This window comes from Xylocopa sonorina, chromosome 13 (genome assembly GCF_050948175.1).
Source record: "Xylocopa sonorina isolate GNS202 chromosome 13, iyXylSono1_principal, whole genome shotgun sequence".
Classification (NCBI taxonomy): domain Eukaryota; kingdom Metazoa; phylum Arthropoda; class Insecta; order Hymenoptera; family Apidae; genus Xylocopa; species Xylocopa sonorina.
Genome location: NC_135205.1, coordinates 1,649,668 through 1,671,932, shown reverse-complemented (window position 1 = coordinate 1,671,932; position 22,265 = coordinate 1,649,668). Strand labels below are relative to the sequence as shown.

The 22,265-nt window shown below is 32.3% G+C and overlaps 5 protein-coding genes across 12 annotated transcripts; 3 read left to right on the top strand and 2 right to left on the bottom strand.

Moving 5' to 3' along the window:
• The first annotated feature begins 1,888 nt into the window (after positions 1–1,888).
• On the top strand, positions 1,889–5,214 carry LOC143430307 (dnaJ homolog subfamily C member 17). Of its 3 annotated transcripts, none has more exons than XM_076906460.1 (7): positions 1,889–2,170; positions 2,294–2,422; positions 2,619–2,786; positions 3,437–3,649; positions 4,528–4,608; positions 4,726–4,860; positions 4,936–5,214. In XM_076906460.1, the coding sequence occupies exons 1-7, from the start codon at positions 2,102–2,104 to the stop codon at positions 5,047–5,049; spliced, it is 909 nt and encodes a 302-aa protein (XP_076762575.1). In that variant the 5' UTR covers positions 1,889–2,101; the 3' UTR covers positions 5,050–5,214. The 3 variants fall into 3 exon arrangements, with proteins under 3 accessions (XP_076762575.1, XP_076762574.1, XP_076762576.1); XM_076906459.1 differs by having other exon boundaries at positions 1,897–2,170; positions 4,528–4,612; positions 4,730–4,860; XM_076906461.1 differs by lacking the exon at positions 4,936–5,214 and having other exon boundaries at positions 1,899–2,170; positions 4,528–4,612; positions 4,730–4,927.
• On the bottom strand, positions 5,080–7,345 carry Serrs (Seryl-tRNA synthetase). The gene is made up of 5 exons (XM_076906435.1): positions 6,750–7,345; positions 6,391–6,675; positions 6,098–6,319; positions 5,761–6,017; positions 5,080–5,622 (listed from the first exon to the last, which is right to left on the bottom strand). The coding sequence occupies exons 1-5, from the start codon at positions 7,209–7,211 to the stop codon at positions 5,355–5,357; spliced, it is 1,494 nt and encodes a 497-aa protein (XP_076762550.1). The 5' UTR covers positions 7,212–7,345; the 3' UTR covers positions 5,080–5,354.
• Positions 7,346–8,215: 870 nt separating this feature from the next.
• LOC143430304 (SAP30-binding protein) lies at positions 8,216–10,235 on the top strand. 5 transcript variants are annotated; one of them, XM_076906449.1, is made up of 2 exons: positions 8,216–8,327; positions 8,877–10,235. In XM_076906449.1, exon 2 carries the CDS (start codon positions 9,065–9,067, stop codon positions 10,055–10,057), a length of 993 nt encoding a protein of 330 aa, XP_076762564.1. In that variant the 5' UTR covers positions 8,216–8,327; positions 8,877–9,064; the 3' UTR covers positions 10,058–10,235. The 5 variants fall into 5 exon arrangements, with proteins under 5 accessions (XP_076762564.1, XP_076762560.1, XP_076762561.1 ...); XM_076906445.1 differs by having other exon boundaries at positions 8,300–8,403; XM_076906446.1 differs by having other exon boundaries at positions 8,313–8,433.
• A 3,941-nt stretch (positions 10,236–14,176) lies between these two features.
• Positions 14,177–15,773, top strand: Lst8 (MTOR associated protein, LST8). 2 transcript variants are annotated; one of them, XM_076906450.1, is made up of 7 exons: positions 14,177–14,345; positions 14,408–14,560; positions 14,639–14,700; positions 14,831–14,981; positions 15,108–15,310; positions 15,391–15,533; positions 15,640–15,773. In XM_076906450.1, the coding sequence occupies exons 1-7, from the start codon at positions 14,220–14,222 to the stop codon at positions 15,762–15,764; spliced, it is 963 nt and encodes a 320-aa protein (XP_076762565.1). In that variant the 5' UTR covers positions 14,177–14,219; the 3' UTR covers positions 15,765–15,773. The 2 variants fall into 2 exon arrangements, with proteins under 2 accessions (XP_076762565.1, XP_076762566.1); XM_076906451.1 differs by having other exon boundaries at positions 14,182–14,345; positions 14,408–14,478.
• Gga (ADP-ribosylation factor-binding protein Gga) lies at positions 15,022–21,603 on the bottom strand. The gene is made up of 12 exons (XM_076906423.1): positions 21,181–21,603; positions 20,882–21,042; positions 20,388–20,621; positions 20,055–20,228; positions 19,749–19,968; positions 18,687–19,028; positions 18,408–18,543; positions 17,935–18,302; positions 17,591–17,757; positions 16,409–16,519; positions 15,378–16,327; positions 15,022–15,306 (listed from the first exon to the last, which is right to left on the bottom strand). The coding sequence occupies exons 1-11, from the start codon at positions 21,215–21,217 to the stop codon at positions 16,235–16,237; spliced, it is 2,043 nt and encodes a 680-aa protein (XP_076762538.1). The 5' UTR covers positions 21,218–21,603; the 3' UTR covers positions 15,022–15,306; positions 15,378–16,234.
• Between the last annotated feature and the right edge of the window lie 662 nt (positions 21,604–22,265).

Here is a 22,265-nt window from a genome sequence, read left to right as displayed (position 1 = left end):
CATTTTTTTTCAGACCACATTCCAACCCTAAACCCAACAACTAGTTAAGTAGCAACAAATACAAGAAGTCTTGATCATGTAGGATCTTTTTAAAATTTAGTTATTTGAATAGAAGCGAAAAGTTGGGGGATGTAAAGTTACTGTCAAAATTGTTTCGCGGATCCCCAGATTTGTTGCCATTTAAAACTGTTTACAAAACACAGTTTAAGAACCGGTGCTATAATATTACTTTCAACTATTCTGTATTGAATCGGTAACATTGCGGCTGATACTAACCCTTTGCACTCGAGCGGCGCCGATACGGCGCCCGGCCGATTCGAAGTGGCGCTGCTGCGGCGCCCGAGTGTTTTAAAACTTTAAATCGAACTACGCTGCTACGACGCTATGGTCTTTTGCAACTGGATCTCCTTATTTACAATATGGGATAAGATAGTTTTCTCGGAAGTACTTTCGTGGACTAGGCTCTGCTTACATTGTGGCCAAATCTTAGCTCAATTTAGTTAGTCTCAGCGTAGCATTTCGATGAAATCCGATTAAACGGGAAGCTCCACGTAATACTAAAAGAGCCAAAAAGGGACTGTAAGGTTTGTTCTGACCGCAACACGCCTGGAGATAGGCGGGAAATTTCGTATTACTGTGATACGTGTCCTGACAAACCTAGGATGCATCTTGGATATTGTTTCACAAAATATCACACCAAAACTAATTACAGAGTGTAATATTTATTAAAATTTTGTAATACTTATTCAAATTTCTTGTTTTCGACATATAAATGAATAAACTAGTGAATTTTATTATTTATATACATTTGTTTGCTTATAAATGTTTTTCAATTATTTGTAATGTGTTCACCGAATTTGGCCGAAATCGTCTCGAGTTGCTGGTTCGCGCAAGCGAAAAAGGCCTCGAGTGCAAAGGGCTAAAATGGTACAGAGATTTCAAGCCTCTCGAGTTCCGCGTACACAAAAACGCATTGGGAGAGTGATCTATCTTATACCACAGTATACAGTAGCGCAACTGGCACGATTTTGTTATAAAATTTAATGCGCATGCGCGAAACAAGGCTCCGAATCGCAGTGCCATCTGAACTTCTGCCTCACTTGCTCTTTAGTTTTTCTTTCTCTCTCTTTCTTAGCAAACAAAAAGACGATTGAATATCTAACCAAACCTGAAGCTGAATTTGGAGGGAATTCAGTATCTGTTGAAAGCTACTTGAAAGCGTTGAAGCACGTTCGAGCTATTTCGAAGATTTTAGGAGAAAAAGGAAAGAAAGCGAGAAAGAATCAATTTAAAATAATTGTTAATTTCTAAAAGTATTTTGATAAATAATTTAAGGGAATTGTTAATTTATATAAATATTTTATATTGTTTTGTAATTTTCTATAATACATATTTTTTGTTGCAGTATTACATATGCAGAAGGGGCTATAAGAATTGAAGAATTTTTCATTATATTTTCTCTTGTTTATCTTGTATAATATTTATGTTCTTACATTTTTATAGTCATAGTAACATGTGTATTTTATATTTTTTCGATTTTTGCTTTCTTTCCTTGTCTTTCAGTGTATTAGAAATAATACATTTATTATTTTTATTAAATTTTAATTAACTAAACGTAAAAATAAGTTGGGCAGATAGAGAGTAAAAAAATGCAAGTGCGATTGAAATCCAGGTGGCACTGCGATTTGGATGCTTCTGTCGCGCATGCGCAATCAATTTTATGGTACACCGACATCAAAGGTGCCGACAGAGAGTTTCGCTACTGTATACTGTGCTTATACCTCGTCGATGACTGTACCTGATATGATAACATATACAGGTATATTTAGTAAGCGTATAATCTTAAAGATGGCGCCATGTAAAATTTCTATACCTATCATTATTCTGTCTCTATAGCACTCTATCATTATTCTGTTTATTTATATTTATATATGGCATTTGTGTTTATCATAGTCATGTGCATCTTGGTTAGGAGAAACGAACAGTTCGTGCAATGAATTGAAATAAAAAATTAATATTCATAAAAATTCAATACTTGAATACCATTTTGTGCAAGACAAAACAGTTTTTAATAATTTAATATAAGTAAAGAGGAACGAAAATGGACACCTGGATGAAAGATGATTTATATGAATTGATTGGGGTAGAAAAAACAGCTTCGGTTCAAGAGGTATAAATATGTATACTTTTACATGCATGCATAGATATTGTGCATATATAATATAATATGTTATAATAGTAAGTTCAATAAAGTTGGAGGAATATTTTTATAATATATATAGTATCGTTTCAGATTAAGAAAGCGTATCGTAAGAAAGCATTATCTTGCCATCCTGATAAAAATCCAAATAATCCAAAAGCAGCAGAGTTATTTCATGAATTGTCACGAGCATTGGAAGTTCTTACCGATACATCTGCTCGGGTAAATATAAAGTTAACATTATGAATCTTGACTGCTGAAGGCAATTTGCTCTCTCTCCCTCTGTGTATTCATGATATGGAAGACATTAAGAGTGTAATGTGAACTTAAGCAACTAAAACTCGTGATTTAATATTAATAATTATTCTTTATTTTTTATAGTGCTAATATCATTTTATTTTATTTTTTATGAAACAAGGCAGCTTACGACAAGGTTGTTAATGCCAAGTATCAAGCAAAATTACGTGCTAAACAATATGATTCCAAGCGTATGAAATTAAAAGAAGATTTAGAAGCACGAGAGAATGCTTACAGACAATCTTCAAACGTAGATTATAATGTTAAAAGTGATAAAGATAAATTACAGGTATGCCTTAATTTTAGTCTACGTCTACGTATAATTGTCGCACAGAAATATTCGCAAACACACGTATTTGCCCATACATGAAAGTAAATGTATAGAGACAGTTTTTCATGCTTTGCTGTAAATATTTGTTTAAAACAAAAAATATATTTACACCAAGATACATTCAGTCTTAAAGAATATGTCCAAAAGTGGAGTAGCAACAACAGAAAAAATGATAGTTATATATTTTTAAGTTTAACTGGGAGGAATAAAAGACATTGGTAGTTGTATTACGATCTTTTAAGATTGTATGAGATATTCCAAAAATTTGTTGAAGGACTTCAAATTGAATTACTGGAAGTTTACAAGAAGTGAAAAAAAATATTTGGGAGGCAAAGTTGTAGCTGCTACAAATGCACAGAATCAACCATTTGTCCACAAACAGATCCATTATTTGTGTTTAAAATATTTTATTTTATTTATTTTCCATCCATATGGATGGAAAATTTATTTTCTATCCATAATGGAAATCTAAAACATTTGTACATTTATTTTTGTGTTATTAGCAAAATTGTGTAGTTGTAGAATCTGTCTGTAAACGTATTTACTGTAAATTAAATTCTTCATATATATATATTATTATTATTATTACTTCATTGTCACTTTTGTAGGCTGAGATAGAACGATTGCAAAAAGAGGGATCAAAACAGCTGAAAGAAGAAATACAACTTATGAAAAAATATTTTGAAAAGCAATCATTCCAAAAAGAATCTAAAATTGATAATGATTCTTATAGAATAAAGATAAAGTGGAAAACATCTGATAAAAATCAAATAAAAAATGGTGGATATGACTATGACACGTTATATCGAATTTTTTCAAAGGTAGAATATTTTGTATATAATTATAAATATACATATACATATATATAGATGTTCCATTTTAATCTTCCAGGTTAGGTATCCTGTAAACTATGAAAGATATGAGAAAGGTTTTAAACAAAAATTGTATAGTTGCAAGGGAGATAGATCATATCATGTCGCCATTTATTTAATACTGTGATACTAAAAGTTAACTTTAAATATTTAAATTTGAATTTATACTTTTTATTTCGTGTTGCTATTGTTGACATCAAAGCATCCTCGAAACACTACCTAAACATAATCTTTGCACAAGAAATTCTCCAGATACAAATTACAAAATGAACGTGTTGTCAACACAATTTTGCTCTTTCAATTTGCTCTTTTAATTTTTTTTTAATCTAAGTGTCTTCTATTCAGATAATGTAATGCATAAATATGTGCCATCGTTATGTAAACATTACTCGCTTTCAAGTAAACAGACAATTAACAAAAATTTCAATAATCAAAGTCTAAATATGTCGCCTAACGCGAAGAGCATAATAAAGAGAGTAATTTGCTAAATCTTTTGAATTTATACCATTTTAATGCTAGCAGTTTGTCTGTTTTAAGAGTACGTGATAACATAAGCACAAATTACAATTAAATAATATTTCAAAAACTCTTTAATGCCAGCAACAAGCTAAAAGTATAGATTCTAATTAAAAAATGCCGTGTAAAGGTAAAAGAAATGACGACGCCATAATCTGCCTCCTTCGAAATTGTCCATCTTTCATCTAAAATCACTTTTTCATTTCTTTTGTATTTTTTGAAATATCTGCTCCGAGAGATTAAAATGAAACACTCTATATATACAATATTAATTTTAAAACATTTTTACTCATAAAAATATTTATATTTAGTATGGTGATATAACTGCCCTGGTTATTTCTTCTACTACAGAAGGCAGGGCGCTGGTAGAGTTTAAAAAGAGAAATGATGCGGTAAGTACTAATATTCCACATTAATTAAAAGGATAAAAATATACTTATCGTCCTTTTTTAAAATTATTTAATTATTTGTATATATTTAAATGTAATGGAATGATTTTTTCTGATTAGGAAGTGGCTTTCAATACAGAACGTGGTTTAGCACAAAATCCGCTTAAACTTAAAAAATTATGGGATGCAGAAAGAGAACAGTCTATTTTTACCAAAGGAGCTGCTGACAATGATATTCATTTCCGAAAAAATGAGGTAAGCTTACAATAATTGTTGTTGGATCTTCCATTATTTTCGATTAATTTATTGAGTAGAAATATTATATAACAGGTAGATCAAAGTATGTCGGATATTGAATTCGAACATTCTGTATTGAATAATTTAAAAAGAGCCGAAGAAAGGAAACGATTTTTGGAAAAGTTGCGCGCGACAGAAAGCACTTGATAAGTATCCATATAGGTACACACATATCGATTACGTTGCTCTATTTAGGTTTTATTGTACAATTCCCATGTCCGAATTGTACAGTAGTAGATCACGAGCAAAAAGGGTATTCAATTGTGTACTGTGCTGTTATATAATTAATAAAGTAAATATTACGATTAGCGATACCGTAATACGTTTATGAGAAATTTGTTTGTCCTATAGTAATTATTTGATGGTTCAGTAACGAACACGTCGAAGTTTAAGCAACTATAAGCCGAATTAGTTGTTATTATATTCATCTTCATTTACAACAGAATTAAAAGTTAAGTCAAAATGACGTCCTTTCGTTCCTTCCGTTTTTTTTGCTTTTTTACGTCATTACTTTCATCGATAGGGGCTGGTTTAACAAATGGAATTTCATTTTCGTACTCTGGTGGTAGAAACTGTGCGAGAATTTTTGGTACTTTAATGCCGGTATCAGTCTGATGTACTTCTAAAATTGCACATATAACTCGAGTAACCGCACACATCGTTGCGTTTAACATGTGAACATAATCTGTATTAGCGTTCATTTTTTTGGTTTGACCATATCTAAAACAATAGCAACACTTAAAACTTGTACATATTCGTGATTTAAGTAATAATAATAAGTATTAAATAACAAAAATGAAATAAAATAAAATAAGTTCTTAGTCAAACGCTGTCTCAGTATTTAGTCTAGTTTATTACCTGACCAATAAACGTCTCGCTTGATAATCCAAACAGTTGCTGCACGAGACAAGTTCACGGAAAGCATTTGATCCTGGAAACCAAGCTTCTAAATCTAATTTTTTTGAAGCAGCATTATTCAATGCACCTGAAACTATGTTTACAATGCGATAAGGAATCTCCAAAGCTTGGTAAAATTCTTCTGCGTTTGAAATCATTTCTTCCATCATTTGCCAAGATTTATTATCATATGGTGATGTTAAACAGAATTGCTCCACCTATCACCCATGCATATTTAATACGTAAATTTGAATTATATCTTATAATATGTTATGAATAAAAGTGAGGTTGCAGTTACTTTTTCAAATTGATGAACTCTAAAAATGCCTCTGGTATCACGTCCGTGGGATCCAACTTCTTGTCTGAAACACGTTGACAATCCTGCATACATAATCGGTAAAAGATTTTCAGGAATCCATTCATTCCTATGAAATGCAGCTATTGGTTGTTCCGATGTAGCAATCAAATATTTTTCTTCTATTTCCTTATCATCATTGCGTTCGCTGCCTTTACCAATAACCTACACGAATAAACTATTACACACGATCGTTAATATTTAGACATTTGTACGCGTAATTACTAATTCTTCACCTTGTACAGCTCCTCGTCAAATTGAGACAATTGTGCTACTTCCTGCATGATATCTTTACGCATAAAAAATGGTGTATAAAGCGGTTTATAACCTTTTGCGAATAATTGCCTAAGTGCTAATTGTATTAATGCATGTTGGAGAAATACTGCTGGTCCTGTTAGAAAATAGCCACGTCCACCTGAGACGTTAGTGCCACGTTCGCTATCTATACCGTCGATCATGTGTATTAAATCAACATGGGAGTATTTCTTGTTTTGTGTACAATCTCCGTACGTTCTTTCAACCTAAAATTAACAGCACTAAATTCACCTACTTTGTTTTAGTTAGAAGTTACAATCGATTCTATTCGATTACGTACCTTATTTTCTTCTTCGTCGTTACTGATTGGTACAGACTCGTGCAATATGTTACCTATCTCTTTCAGAGCGCAATTCCTTTCCAATTCGGTTGAGACTAAATTTTTATCGTTTGTTCGGATGGTGTCGTCGATAAAACTACGAATATTTTTAATTTGTGCGACCGTTAATGATTTCAGGTCACTAGGCATTAAGTTTTCCAAGTTTTCAAGAATATCCTCTGAAACTATATCGTCACCGTCCACTGCCTCCTTTTTCTTCATTTTCTCCCCGATTTCTTTGCTACATACATTTTTCAGCTTGTTTAAATTGTCGGCTTTGTGCCGTAATTGACGCCAGATTTTATCTTTCTCAATCACCGTATCAACCAAATCTACTTCTTTAAAACGATTCTTTTGGTTCTTCCGTATTTCATCCGGATCGAAACCTTTATCCTTCCGAAAAAGATCTAAATCTAGTACCATGATTAAGTGTCAAAATTGTAGTACAGACTTGTAATTCTTATTAGAGAGTTACACGTGGATTGTACGATTTACTATACGTCAGTGAAAAGACACATTCTTTCGACTCACTATACAGTTCTCACTGACTGATACTGACACTATATATATATATATATATATATATATATAGTGGCGTGAGAAATATCGATTATTATCGACAATCACGTACGTCATCGAAAACTATCGATGCTTTTTTTAATCGATAGTTGACTATCGATCATTTTTATTAACATAGGTAAATACCTATTACGTGTGTACGTGCGATCGAGCCGTAAGATTAACACACGTAAGGTTAAGCCAACTAGAATACAATTGCAACCGTACTTTTTTTCTTCGCTACTAAATGATTTTTTTTTCTCTATAAATATAATTAAAATTTGTCGTCGAATAGAAATATTCTTAACAAAGAAGAAACATGTTAGTAAAAAAAATGCTATTATTACATATAAGTAAAATCATTTTATGAGATATTGTGATTCCATGTACTTTATTCTTTTCTGACCTCATTTTCATTTTTAAAAAAGTGTTTAAAATATATATTTCTTTTAAGTTAACTTAATTGAGACCAAAGTGTTTCGCTTTCTACTAAAAACATTTAATTTGTTCAAATTGTGCTTTTTTTATTTATGTATATGTTTTATCGATAACTCGTGTCTTAAATTTGTAGTCAGTTTATTTCGTTACACGCATATCGCTCTTACTCCATTAAAATGCACAACATTTCCATGCAAAAATGGCAGGAATCTAACGATAAGGAAAATTTATAAACTTTGAAAATTAATTCCAGGAAGATCTGTCTCCCTCTGTGAATAAATTGTATAAAATTTGAATGGTCAATAGCATAAATCGATCGATAACAATCGGTAAAATACGAATGCGGAGCAGCGATAACGGCCATACGTAAATAAGTAAAACTAGTCGGGAATTTTTAGCTTTATCTATTTCCATTATTCTGATTGGTCGTCGAGGAATGAACATAACAGTCTACACATATGTACTGGATTTTATTAATTTACGCGCACGCGTAGTATAATTGGTAAAAAAGTTTGGGAACTTAAATGGAATATACCATGACAGGTATGCATTAATAGCGTTGATGGTTAAAGTTTCACTTGTTCAATTAAGGAAATAATAATTGATTGAAGAACACGCCGTAAGTTTAGCGTAATGAACGGAAAATCAGGTATAGTGCAAGCAGAGAAGTAAATTGTGGATTCGAACAGTTCAGGTTGGTTGTGGTTATTGGCATAGAATTTTGATGTCTAGCAACATAACCTGATGTGCTCATCCGTTAATTGGTGGGCCTAAAATACCTTTGGTGTGGTATCTCTTATGAGAGAAGATAATTATTCATGAAAATATTAATTAAGAATAATAGTAATTAAGAATAATTACGTAGCAGAAATGAAATCAAATGATATACACAATGATCGAATCGTGTTTATCACAAGACACTCGCTACCTTTTCGCTTTTTTTCTTTCTTTGATCAATAGGTAGACCGACAATTATATACTTATCACTGCGTAATGTACAACTTTTTCAGAATCTTACTATTTACGTATCGTTGCGTTAAAGAAGGTAAGAAGAATGTCGAAAGAAATTCTAATTGGCACCTCTTGTTTCAGATATGGTATGGTAATACATATTCCACCAAAACATTGGGGCATAGTTAACGTTGTCATATATAAAGCATATTTATATACATAATTAGAAAAGCCCAACAACTAAAAGGCGTACAACTCTACGCTAGACTGGTGAGTTCCAACACAAAATATTGCTTGGTAGTACGGCGGACACTCAAAGCCAACTAACCATGTCTGTACAAAGTGTTGCTCTGGCATCTCTCACGGCCACCTATACCGACTCGGAGGGCGAAGACGGGGTGGAAGACGACCTTCAGGAGAATTCGAACACTCCCCAGGGGGCCGCCCCGCATAATGCCCAAGTCGGTCAGCCCCAGGCTTTCACCAGTCCCAAATCTGGCACATCAGCCTCAAATAGTCCCGTTGTTGCTCCCAACGTCGGTGGCAAGTCTAATAACGATTTGTCGAATGCGCCCACCTTAGTAACAAATGTTACGTCTAAGGTGCAAAGATTGGTTTCGTACTTTGATGATACAATAGTCTCCGATGACGAGGGAATAGTGCAGACACAGATCGATGGACAGCCTTTTGAAAATGGAAGGCCTTCCACGATTATGGAATGCTCTCCCTGTTGTCAAGGAGAACAGTTAGTTTCAGATGGCGAGGTGGATCCTTATGGCGTCGCTATACCACCCGAGCCACCGGGACAGTGCCCTGTGGAGCTGCAGGAGAAAATAACAAAACTTTTTAGGAAAATGGAGAGTGGTGGTTTGGATATGAACAAAGTTATACAGCAAAGAAAGGATTTCAGAAATCCATCCATTTATGAAAAACTCATTCAGTTTTGTAGCATCAATGAACTAGGTACTAATTATCCTCCAGACAGATTTGACCCATTCAAGTGGGGTAAGGATTCCTATTACGAAGAACTTGCTAAAGTTCAAAAGGCTGAAATGGATAAACTTGAAAAAGCTAGGAAAGAGAAAGCAAAAGTTGAGATTGTTTCTGGTACAGCTAAGCGGCCCAATAGCTCTAACATAACAGAAGATGATGCTAAGAAACGGAAAAGTAAATGGGATCAAGTTGCAACAGGAGCTCCTGCCTCGGTAAAACCAACTGTTCTGTTATCTCAGCCGACTCTTACTACGTTAACATCATCCGCAACTGGCACCAAAGCAACGGTAATATCTGCTTTTGGATCTTTACCAAAGAAAAGACTGTAACATATTCTATAAATCATTTGTAAATATTACATTCTCTAAAAAAGCAACATTTCATTCTTTATTTAAAGTTGTATGGTACCCATACAAACGGAAGAATTATAGCGAATTTCATATAAATATGTACACAAACTCGCGCAACGCAATTAAATGTTCATACGGCGACATATTTATCTTATCTCTATAAAATCGATTTGTCCGATTTAATTATTGGTTTTACTTCATTTACTGATTTGACGTTTAATTTTCCATATAAGAGGACACAGCATTCTGAAAGTACATATATCATTAGTACTGTCGACATAACGACATACGTATCGACAAAAGTGTATGAACGGAAACGAAAGATATGTATATGTATATAATATATAGAAAACTAAAAAGAAGGGGAGAAACAAAGAAGAATAAAAGCTAAGGAAGAAGAATTATGGAATCAACCAACCATTGCATTGATTTCCTTTTTCTTATTTTGTGTTTTGTTAGTTATACATTTTTCTTATGTTAACAACAGCTTTTGTTAAATAGGTTAAAAAGAAACATTAACAAAACAAAAACATTTTAATACGAAAGGGGACTACTTTTCCTTTTTTTTATGAATATGTATACCTATACAGACATTTATATATAATGCTTTGTTAGCTACCAATATTTTTGAAATATTTTTATTTTACGAATAGACATGTATTCAAATATTACTGTGAAATGTATAGTATGTACACTATAATATGTGTTATCATTATACGCAAGAAATTAAAAAGAATTTTTCCAAATTTCCTTTGACGTTGAAAAATGTTGCTATAATTTGTAATTAGTAAACGCACATGATAAATTTATTCATCCAGAGTTAGTTGGTTTAATAATTCTTGTAAGTTGAAATAAACAGTTATTAGTTGCACTTTTATATTAAACATTTTTATTTTTAGAAATCCATTATCCTATACCCAAACACATGAACATGTGAAAGTGTGTAGTGCAGTTAATTAAAGAACTTTAGCAATGTCTTATCTTAAAACTAAGCTTTAAAGGGTACATTGTATTTCGAGCGCATGGATGAATGAATGAATTGGATCATTCTCAATCCTCAGAATCTGAAAATGCTAATCAGGAGTGCATAAAATATGAATACATTTAACTTTATTCGCCACATTAGGTTGATTCGAGGACTTTTATTAAGATTTCTTAGCTGAATTCTTGGCAATATTTCGCGAACGAATTGTTTGAATTTCCAAAAATTTCAAGAATTCAAATCACGTTTCGGAATTAACTTTAAAACACAGATTCAACAACATTTCTTGTATTAGTATATCATTTTAATAGTTTTTGTATTTCTAGTTTGTAGTAATACTTGGCTCGATTTTAAAATAACATCAACATTACTTTGAATTCATTAAACAGATGTTTGCAATCTTTTATGTATAGTTAAATATACCCTGACAACACAAGTTTGTCACAGTAAGAGCACTGTGATATCACTTCCATAGCCATCTGCGTCCGTACTCGTCAATGATTACGATGGCACGCGGTAACTGCACGTTCTAGGGCATCAGCGTATCACGCGTGTTATATGTTCATTCGTGAATTTTTTTAACCAGTGGAGTAGGATGACATTTGTTAACGGAGGAACTGTTTCCGTTCAAATTAAAACCGTCAGATCTCAGCAGATGTTTATGGCTAATCGAAACGCTATCGAAGCGATTTCAACGGCAAGCGGTGTGCCAGGGAACGCTTTTTAACCTGCAATTGGTTTCTCTTCTCTACCGGTTCGGGAAAATACGATTTCGTTAGGTTTTATCCGTTGGGGCTATACTAGGTTAGATTCTAGCATAACCATACAACACATAACAGTTCAAGAAGCACCAGCGTATCACGTTGGCGCTTCCACGTTCCATTATGCCATAAAGATATCACCAGAATTAAATATTGTAATGTACAATATTGTAATGCACCAGAACAGCACGCGGTGCTGTTCCAGTGCTGATACCGCATGCCAATGACGTTCATTCTTGAATTTTATCAGCAGTGGCGTAGGATCACATTTTTCCTTCGAAATTATAAACGAATATTAAAAATGACAAAACTAAGTAGTTTATTTGTTTTGATTCTAAAATAGATTAACATTAAATTAAATTATATAAGAATTAATAATAAATACTATATATTGTGCAATTTTAATAGGAAAAGAGCTTTTAAACCTTTCTCAGACAACCAGCGATTGTAGCGCCAATGGCACCGGGTGGAACTCTATGCACTGTGCTAGCACGGTGCTGCCTCTCAGTTCTCGTAACAGCACAGGGCTAGCACTGGAGCGACACTGCGTGTCATGGCACTATCAAGGCACGGCGATATAGCACAGGGGCGACACAGCGTGCCAATGACACTATCAGCTCACCATAGTGACACGCGTGGCAGTGGCGTAGGCTAATATATACCAATGAAGAAGCTGTTTGCATGAAAATTATAAACAAATATTAAAAATGACTAAACTAAGCAATTTATTTATTTCGGTTCGAAAATAGATACACTGACACGAAAGAAAGATATAAAAACTTCTTTTTACTATTTTCTGTAAACTATAACTTAATACAGCGATTTTTTCAGAAAAGTCGTTAATTACTTTATCGCAAAAATACATACACTTATTTTATAAGTATTTTTTTCAACTCATCGTTAAAAATTCATGTAACAAAGGTATATTTTATATTTAATAATCCTTACAAACGATAAAACCATTTACCACAAGAATATATGTACCAAAGGAAAACAAATAATTACGTTCAATATTTTCACCTGAAAATAGTGATACGCTAGTAAAGTAAACGTAACTTAATTAGTTCAACATTTTATAAGTAAATGTATCATTTATTACTTTTCCTTAAGCAATATGCTGCAATCGTATTTAATACTCTCTATTGGCATGAATTTTCCTGACGAATTGAAAAAATATATATGGCTCTCTCAGTAACTATAAATGTTGGCAAACAACTACCAAAACGTCTGTCAGTACTCGTATGCGGATATCTAAACTCTGACGTATTTAATTTGTACGGAATAACAGGTGGTTCCCCATTAACAAATGTGACGCCTACGCCAATGCAGAAAAAATGTTTGAATGGAACGATGACACGCGTGTCACGCTGGTGCTGGCGCAGTGTCATTCGCACGCGTGCTACGCTGGTGACTAGAACGTGCTGCCACTGCGTGCCGGCATTTTAGCTAACAAGTGCGGACGTAGATGACTACGGATCTGCTGACACTCCTCGGAAGTGTCGTTATGTCGCCACCATCTTATCTTGTGTTGTCTGGGTTATTGTATATCATCATATCATATATCTACAATCGCTGGTTGTCTGGGTAACTAACACATACGGAAATATGGTCCGTAGAGAATAATTACAAAAAGAAATCCATATATGTTTATTATATTCGACAAAACTACCCAGACAACACACGATAAGATGGTAGCGACACTTTCGAGGAGTGTCAGCAGATCCGTAGCCATCTGTGCACGCGTTGCTAGCACGTTCCAGTCACCAACGTAACACGCCGTGCGAATCGCACAGCGCCAGCACCAGCGTAAGCGTCACATTAGTTAATGAGGAACCCGTTTTTCCATACAAATTCCCAGACAACACAGCGAATGGCGCGCTAACGAATCCGGTCACAGATGGCTACGGATTTATCGACACTCCTCGGAAGTGGCAATGCAATGCCGGTATGGCGTCGATACTATCTTGCCGTGTGTTGTCTAAGAAGTCTTATGAGATGACTGGTCTATCCGCGTACCATATCAGTGGTAGAACCAAACAGAGTAGATTTCTACTTTTCTTAATATTAGCCGCTTGGTGCAGCACTTGTCCTAAGGGACAATTAAATCTCAGGTGCGAGCGCCCTCCTGTGTGATAATAATATTGATAGTGTGTTTAAAGTTTACGCTAAAACAAAGCATAAAAAAGCGATAAAATTAAAGGAAAAGTGTTAATAATATTGAGATTATATTTCAGTCACGCGTATTTGAAAATAGTGAAAAACAAGCTTTCGTTAAATTTATAACAATGAAAATAATTGAGGGAGAAAAAGTACCACAATATAAATTGTAAAAATCTATAATTACAAGTATATATCAAATACTGAAATCAATTTTTAAGCCACCTTTACTTTTTATCAAATGACTGTGGATAATACCAACAGTAACGAACAAGTTATCCTTGTAACTGGTGGTTATGATCATACTATTAAAATATGGCAACCTCACACAGGAGTTTGTCAACGTATTCTAGAACACCCAGACTCTGTAATTGTCCAATATTGAATATTTTAAAGTCTTTCTTTCTTTTAAAACTTTTTTCTTTTTAGCAAGTCAATGCGTTGGACATTACTCCAGACAAATATCTAATAGCTGCTGCTGGATACCAATATATCAGGATGTACGATTTACTTTCGAATAATCCAAATCCGATCATCAATTATGAAGGTGTATCAAAAAATATTACTGGCTTAGGGTTTCAGGTGTTTTTCAATATAATTTGTTGATATACGTTGATATACGTTTATGTTATACGTTTATAAGCATCTCATTTTGTTTAGGAAGAGGGCAAATGGATGTATACTGGTGGTGAAGATTGCTCAGCAAAGATTTGGGATCTTAGGTAAACATGAATATAATTTAAATGTTATACTAATTTTCTTCTTCTGCCAAATGCATATGTTGTAAAAGATTAAAATATAACAACGGTAATGAGATAAATAACAAAAACAACAACAACAATAATGTTGCAGGTCGAGTAGCTTCCAATGTCAAAGAATATTTCAAGTTTCAGCTCCTGTAAATTGTGTATGTTTACATCCTAATCAAGCAGAACTTATCGTAGGAGATCAAAGCGGTGTTATACATTTATGGGATCTTCGTTCAGACCACAATGAACAATTGGTAAATCTGTGAAATAACTGGGCAACATATTTATGAAATGTTTTCTTTCTTCGCATTAACCATCGATCGATTAATTATTGATCGCATTTCTTTCTACATGCAAAATAATTTGCTTTCTATGGACAGATACCAGAAGCTGAAGCATCTGTGCAAGACGTTGCAATTGATCAGGATGGTACTTATATGGCAGCAGTGAATAACAAAGGTCATTGTTATATTTGGACACTCACAGGTGGTATAGGTGATGAGCCTACGCGTCTTAATCCTCGTCATAAGCTTTCTGCACATAAACGTTACGCACTTCGCTGCAAGTTTAGTCCTGATTCTACGTAAGTAGAGTAAATTAACGCATATAATAGGACAATAAACTGAATTTATTTATTATTTATGTGGTACCTGTTTTGTGTAGGCTTTTAGTAACTACATCCGCAGATCAAAGTGCTCGAGTTTGGAAAACTACGGACTTTTCGGAAGTTCAAGTACTTCAACACGAGGCAAAAAGATGGGTCTGGGATGCAGCATTTAGCGCAGATTCGCAATACATATTTACCGGTAATAATATAAGTTACTGTTTATTTTCTATATATCAATCTTTCACTCTCCCTCTTTCTCGCTCTCTCCCCTCTTTATAGATATTTTCATTTTTTGTTCAATTTAGCTTCATCTGACGGTGTTGCAAGATTATGGAACGTATCTACAGGAGCGGTGGAAAGAGAATATCAAGGTCATCAAAAAGCTGTCACTGCTCTCGCATTTCGCGACGAAGTACTATCCGCTTCCTAGAAGAATTGTTCTTCATTTAAATTTTTAAGGAAAATCACTGCGTTTTATATATAGTAAAAGTATATATATCGTCGTAATCCATAGCTTATAGTAAAATAGCTGTTTAGTTGTCGTGCTCGTTTCTTTTCCTTGTTGCGGTTCTTTCAATTCTTTTTATTTCGATTTCATTGTATACGATCTTACAACGTGTTGCCTCATATACTATCGAGTTCAAAGTTCCAATCTTAATACACATTTGCAGATCTTTAAACACAAAAACATGTAAATCACCAACTAATTTGTAAATATTTTCATAACATTAACTTTAGTTTCGAATATGTTAATGAACATAAAATTATTTGTAGTTTACAATCTGATAAATAAAATAGGAAAAAGTAAAGTTTTTAATCCTGGAAAATAACATATTCTCTTTTGCACCATTGAACTCTGCATCTTTTAAGTATATCTGTTATAATCATAATTTAAGTACTTTAAATCAAGGGTAACTTTTCTACTTCACCCATTTCTGTGAAGGTTTCATCGTCCATTGTATAACTTAACATAAATTTTAATGATACTGTTTCCTGCAGAAGAAAGATACCAAGTTAAAATAAAAACTATAAACTGAAAATACTAGGATATCAAAAGCAAAAATACTAATTCACCTTAGTAGGATTTGCAATTAACATAATTTGAGTAATTGCCGATGGTGGAAGGAATGGATTATGACCAGGCAATCCTGTCCTAGATGGTGGCTGAAGTCTACATTTACATCTCTGAAAACAAAATGCACAATCGATCAATCTTTGAACGTTATCAATAAAATTATCGAATATATAACACTATTTACTAATTTTATTACCAATAATTTACCAACAAATACATAGTAAGAGCCATTTCATATTAAAATCACTTTCGTACTCAGTTTTGTATAAAAATGTATATGTAGTATTTAACATAATTTTGCTTGTTTCGAAATTATTTAAAAAATATTGAATTTGAAATTTTCACTGCTTTTCACAAATACTATCTTAATAAATAATTTTTTATTTTAATTATATCTAGTGCAAAGATACAAATTTCTTGTTTTTTTCATTTGTAAAATAACTAATAAAATTAAAAATACTTTTACTCCGTATATTTCACATCGATTTTACTTCAAAGGCTAAAAATATTACAAAATAAATTCCATTTGATTAATTTGTAGACCTTCTGGAATTATTATAGTTGGTTGACAAAAGGTGCAGTGTATAATATATAAAGTTGGACTTTGTTAGATGATCAACCACTTTTTTCATCTACATTTCTTCAGTCTACTGCTTAAATGTCTTATTTTTCATTTCTCATGCTGTATCAGACATTTCAAATTCAATATTTCTTTATCACAATTTCAGAAGTAATACAACAATCCGCAAATTAAATGAAAGGAAAACAAAAAAAAACTACACAATACGAACATATCTGTCTACATTTTATTAGATTTGAATTTGGGAGTCAAATTTGCAAAATAAACATATACTAAATACTTTTGGATCACAAAATACAATGTACGAAATATGATATAATGTTTATATATGAAATGAACAATTGATCGAAATAGAACAATCTTTTAAGAATAGAAGAAAAAAATATGAAGTCAGTATCGCTGTCAGTTAGAAAGATAAATATTTTTTATACTTTGAAAATTTGTATGTTTTAAAATATGTAAAATTAGCAATATGACATGAATTTCAACTCCTAATATATTTACATATATAGGAACGATACTTCAGAATCCATATAACAAACACCAAAATGATCTAGATAATATGAAATGACTCGTAATTAGAAAAGTATTCAGAACATACTTTTGGCACCACTGCTTGAAACAAATAATTGCTAAGTGGTTTCGAATTTTTGCTCACTGTTGTAATCACTATCACAAATACGTCTTCTCTTGGATTATCTCGAGCAAAATGAAGCACAACCGATATACCATTTTTCTCTTCTATCACTGTCATAGGTGGAGTAATACCTATAAAGAAACAATGAAATATGTATATGTAGTTTTGGCTTATTATTATTATGTACATTTAATTGGATATCTGGGATTAAATAGTAAATAATTATTATACATTATATTATAACTTTATGTAATATATGTTTAGAATTCTAATAAAATGAAAACGAGCAAAAAAACAACAGGAATTACCTGGTTTAATATCTTGAAGGTTAATATTAATATCGGTTAACGGTTTAATTTCAGGTTCTAGGCTAATTGAGTTCTCTAATGACAGTGTTATTGGAACAGCGTGGAATGTGCTTAGTCGATCATTGCATCGATTTTTATCTGCTTTGTCATTTGCATTACATTCGATAATGTTTTGAGAATTTGCACCATCGTGAGAAGGAAGATTACTGCTTACTTCAAAACGAACGTCGCTTGTTTTGCTATTTTTTATATTTGTAGCCTCCGATAGATCAGAAAAATTGGTGGAACTACCACTGCGAGGAAATGCCGTCGAAACGTAATGTTCCGAAAGAGGTTCGGTATTTGGTGTGCGATTTACATTTTGTTTACTACAACGATCAAAAGTAAAAGGAACAAATAGAAAAGAGACATGTAACATATCATAAAAAAAAAAACTAATACTTTAAAGTGTGTAACATCAAGTTTTTACCAACCTTCCTGACTTTAAACGCGTGTTTGATACTGTGCCTGATAAACTTTGTTTAAGCATTGATTCTCCCAATTCATTCAACTCTTCCAATGCTCTTGCTTTACTATCAATTTTCTTTTCCGATGTATTAATTAATTCATCTGAAAATAAATGAATTAGTTACTTCTTGGTATAGTCAATCATTAAATGTATTAGTGTTGTTTAATCAAAAGGATATATTATTGTATCATTTTAATGATACAATTTGAAAATTTGAAAATTTGAACATTTTATGTTCACTGACCTTTTTTATTTTTAGGTAAAACATTAAGTGGCTGCATAACTGAATCAGTCATTAAAAGATTTGCACTTGAAATTGAAGATATTTCTACATTTTCTGATTTTCCTAATGAATTGAAAATATCTCCTAAAACGTCCATATCTGATTGGTGGTTTGTTGTCATATTAAAACTTGCATCTGTACCACCACCTTCAAGAGGAACATCCTCCAATGGAGAAGATAAGTCTAATAAATACGGATTAACATTGGAACCTGTTTTAGGTTTTACAGATTCACCACGAATTATGATTGCAGTATACTTCTCAAATACTTGTTTCAATTCATCATTTGCAGCAAGTACATCACCTAGCGCAGATTATTCAAACATGATACAAGTTTAATAATTGGTTTAATTAGTAATGGTAAAATCATTTTACCAATTTTGTATTTAATTAATTTATTGACTTAATAAGAAGCTTTAGTATATAGTATAACTCGTAGATCATAATGAAACGAAATTTGAAGAAGTTAGGGGAAAGTGGCAAAGTACCCTGAATGTAAAATTTTAGTTGCTGGTCTTTATTCGTTCATAAAATATTAATAAAAAAAGTTCTCGTACAATACATTGAATTTTGCTTATACAGACATAACTAATAGAAACGTTTTTCATTGTACTAGTTATCGCCGTCAGTTGTCGAGAGTACCGAGTGTCCGACAACTCAAACAGAGATATCAGTCTCAGTATTTATAGAGTGTCTCAATTAAAGAAAAATACGAGCAGTATCGGTTGGGCTATATATATTGTCGGTCCCTGTATGCATGTTAAACTGTCTAGTACTATGAGCAAAAACGGTTTATTAGTAACGTCTGCATTTATAACGTCTTATGTACTGTACCAACATATTTTATTAATATCTTGAAATTAGATACTGAAAATAAAAATTGTAATGTAGCGTCCTCACCACTAGCCCTCCTACTCCACCAAAATTTCAGTTCATTACGAGTAAATCACATTGTACTATATCCTGATGCTTCTGTAAATTACTGGGAATCTTTGAAAAAATGTTGATATTGTAGGGTATTTACTAAGCATCTCCTCATTGTCTTGGATCTCATTTGCCAACCTCAGTACAATTGGTTTTAATCGTTCGCAAGCATGATATAATTCTTTCATCAATTCAAGATCTTCTTTAGTAGTTTCATTACAGTTATATGAATCTAACATTTCTGATAATAATTTTGCATTATTATGGACTGATTCCAATTCCATTATCCTACGCGAGTTTAATTGTACTCTTTTCTCATCCTATACATACAATAAGTAATCTTATTATACGAAATGACAATTAATAAATAAATCTCTATAATTTAAATAATAAGTATCTAACACACCTCTCTCACCATAGTTTTAATTAATCTATTTGCAGCTTGTAAATCATCAGGATTTTTACTTTGAAGTAATTTTTCCAATAATTTGGACTTTTCTTCATCATCAAATATTGTACTTTTAGTTTTCGATGCTTTTATTCCCTCATCTTGTGTGTTATTTATAGATATAGAATCATCCTATATAAATATATGTATATACATATATTATAGACATGTTTACGCACATGCTTACATATATATATATATACATAAAAACATGAACATTTACAAATAATATTAAAAAAAAAATTAAGAGAAGAAAATTAAATTAAGGCAAGAATGTTACAGTGGACTTACTTCAATGACACCTTGCTTCTTTAACATTTCGTAAGCTTCTTTAATCTTTAATTCCTTTGGATACTCTTTTGTCCATGCATATAACAATTGCAATACCTTTTGGCGCACCATGGCTGGAGTTTTACCACCTAGATACTTTGGAGAAACTAGACGTATCATTTCATTTAAAAAACGAAATTTTCCAATTTCTGCGTGAAAAGATGGCCCGCATCTTCTCATACACGTGTCCAATAACTGCCATGCGATTAAAAGCCAAAGATATTAGATGAAAGTTATCACTTTATTTATTAGCTTAATATGTATATATACTGATTTATTAGCAAAAATTACTTTCCAGTTTAAGTTCTTAGTAGATATAAACTATTAAATAACTACTGAATAAAATCTGGTAAAAATAAAATGACTTTTACGGTTTCTTCTTTACAATAAAACAACTAGATAACCTTAAATTATTACTAAAGATTACTAAAAAATTATTCGGTGGAGAAACTTACAGTAAGAGCTTGAAGCGCTTCATTCTCATTAGATGACTGAATACGTAATGCTAACAATTTAGTGCCAATTTGAATACCTTCCGGCTCTTTGGTAAGCATTACACAGAATGCTTCAGTCGCTGCTACATCAGGTCTTTGATTTTGTGGATTTGTTACTCTTTCTAATCAGAAAGAGGGAAAAAAGAAGAAGGGAAATGTAATTAATAAACTAACCAAAATTTGGTGTTTATCGTACAGACAAATTCTACTTAAATGTAAACATTTATAGATAGCAATGAATGTAATAAATGTTAGCTTACGTATCAGAGCCTCTAGGCTTGTTGTTACAACATCCATTTCTATAATTTCTCGTCAATTCATTCAACTTCATACGTTTTAGGTTACATATGTCTATTTGACAGTTAACATGAATAAAACCTTCAAAAATACCATTCTGATCCCTTTCACGCAAGTGACAATATCCTCAGAATTAAAAAGTATAAGACGTTTTGATTAAATTAGACATTTATAACTCAGATGTTATTTATTTTAATTATTCTATTATGGTTATTTTAAGATGCATAAAAAAAGTTTTCATCAATTTTACAAAACGTTTGGACGCAAACAGCTGTTTGCAATACAATTCACTATAGAATCCTATCGTAATGCTTTAAAAGCTGACAAGGGAGGCGCTTCAACAGGATCCGTATTATCCCCTTTAGATCGTACTATAATAACGAAAATGAATTTTCAAGAATTTCTGAATTTTATTAATAAATATGTATATATTTAAATAAAGTATTTTTTCATGATTAACGTTCCGTTGAATTCCCTAGTAATGTAATGGTTCGTTCCTATATCGATATACAGTTCATTCAATCGCGTTATGAATGAGCAAATATACCTATGTGTGATCACATGATGGTTCTACATCGATCCATTTTTTGTCAGACAGAACCGTATCTACTTGCACAAGTCTAAATAAAAGTCTATCGTGAATTTTGCAAATACATACTCCTGTATCATTATTTTTACACGAAAGGGTAAACTTTACATTGCGGGATCAAACTTTTTTCTTATATTATCTAATATTACTCGATGCGCGATCGAGAATCTAAAAAATGCAGCTTTTTATTTTATAAATCCACTGGTTTAAAAATTGTGTGTATATGATTAGTAATTTTTACGCATTTTACATGTATACGTATATACGACTATATATTTACTTGTACACATAATTTGATTGGTTCGCATAAGTTTAAAGCACCCTTTTCCGTACATACCATCATTAAACACTCTAGTGATTTCCGTATTTTCATCCGTCATCTAAGCTCACATCGGCTGAGAATTGATCTATTTTTCATATTTATTTTGTCAGATATTATTTACACATATAGAGCTTAAA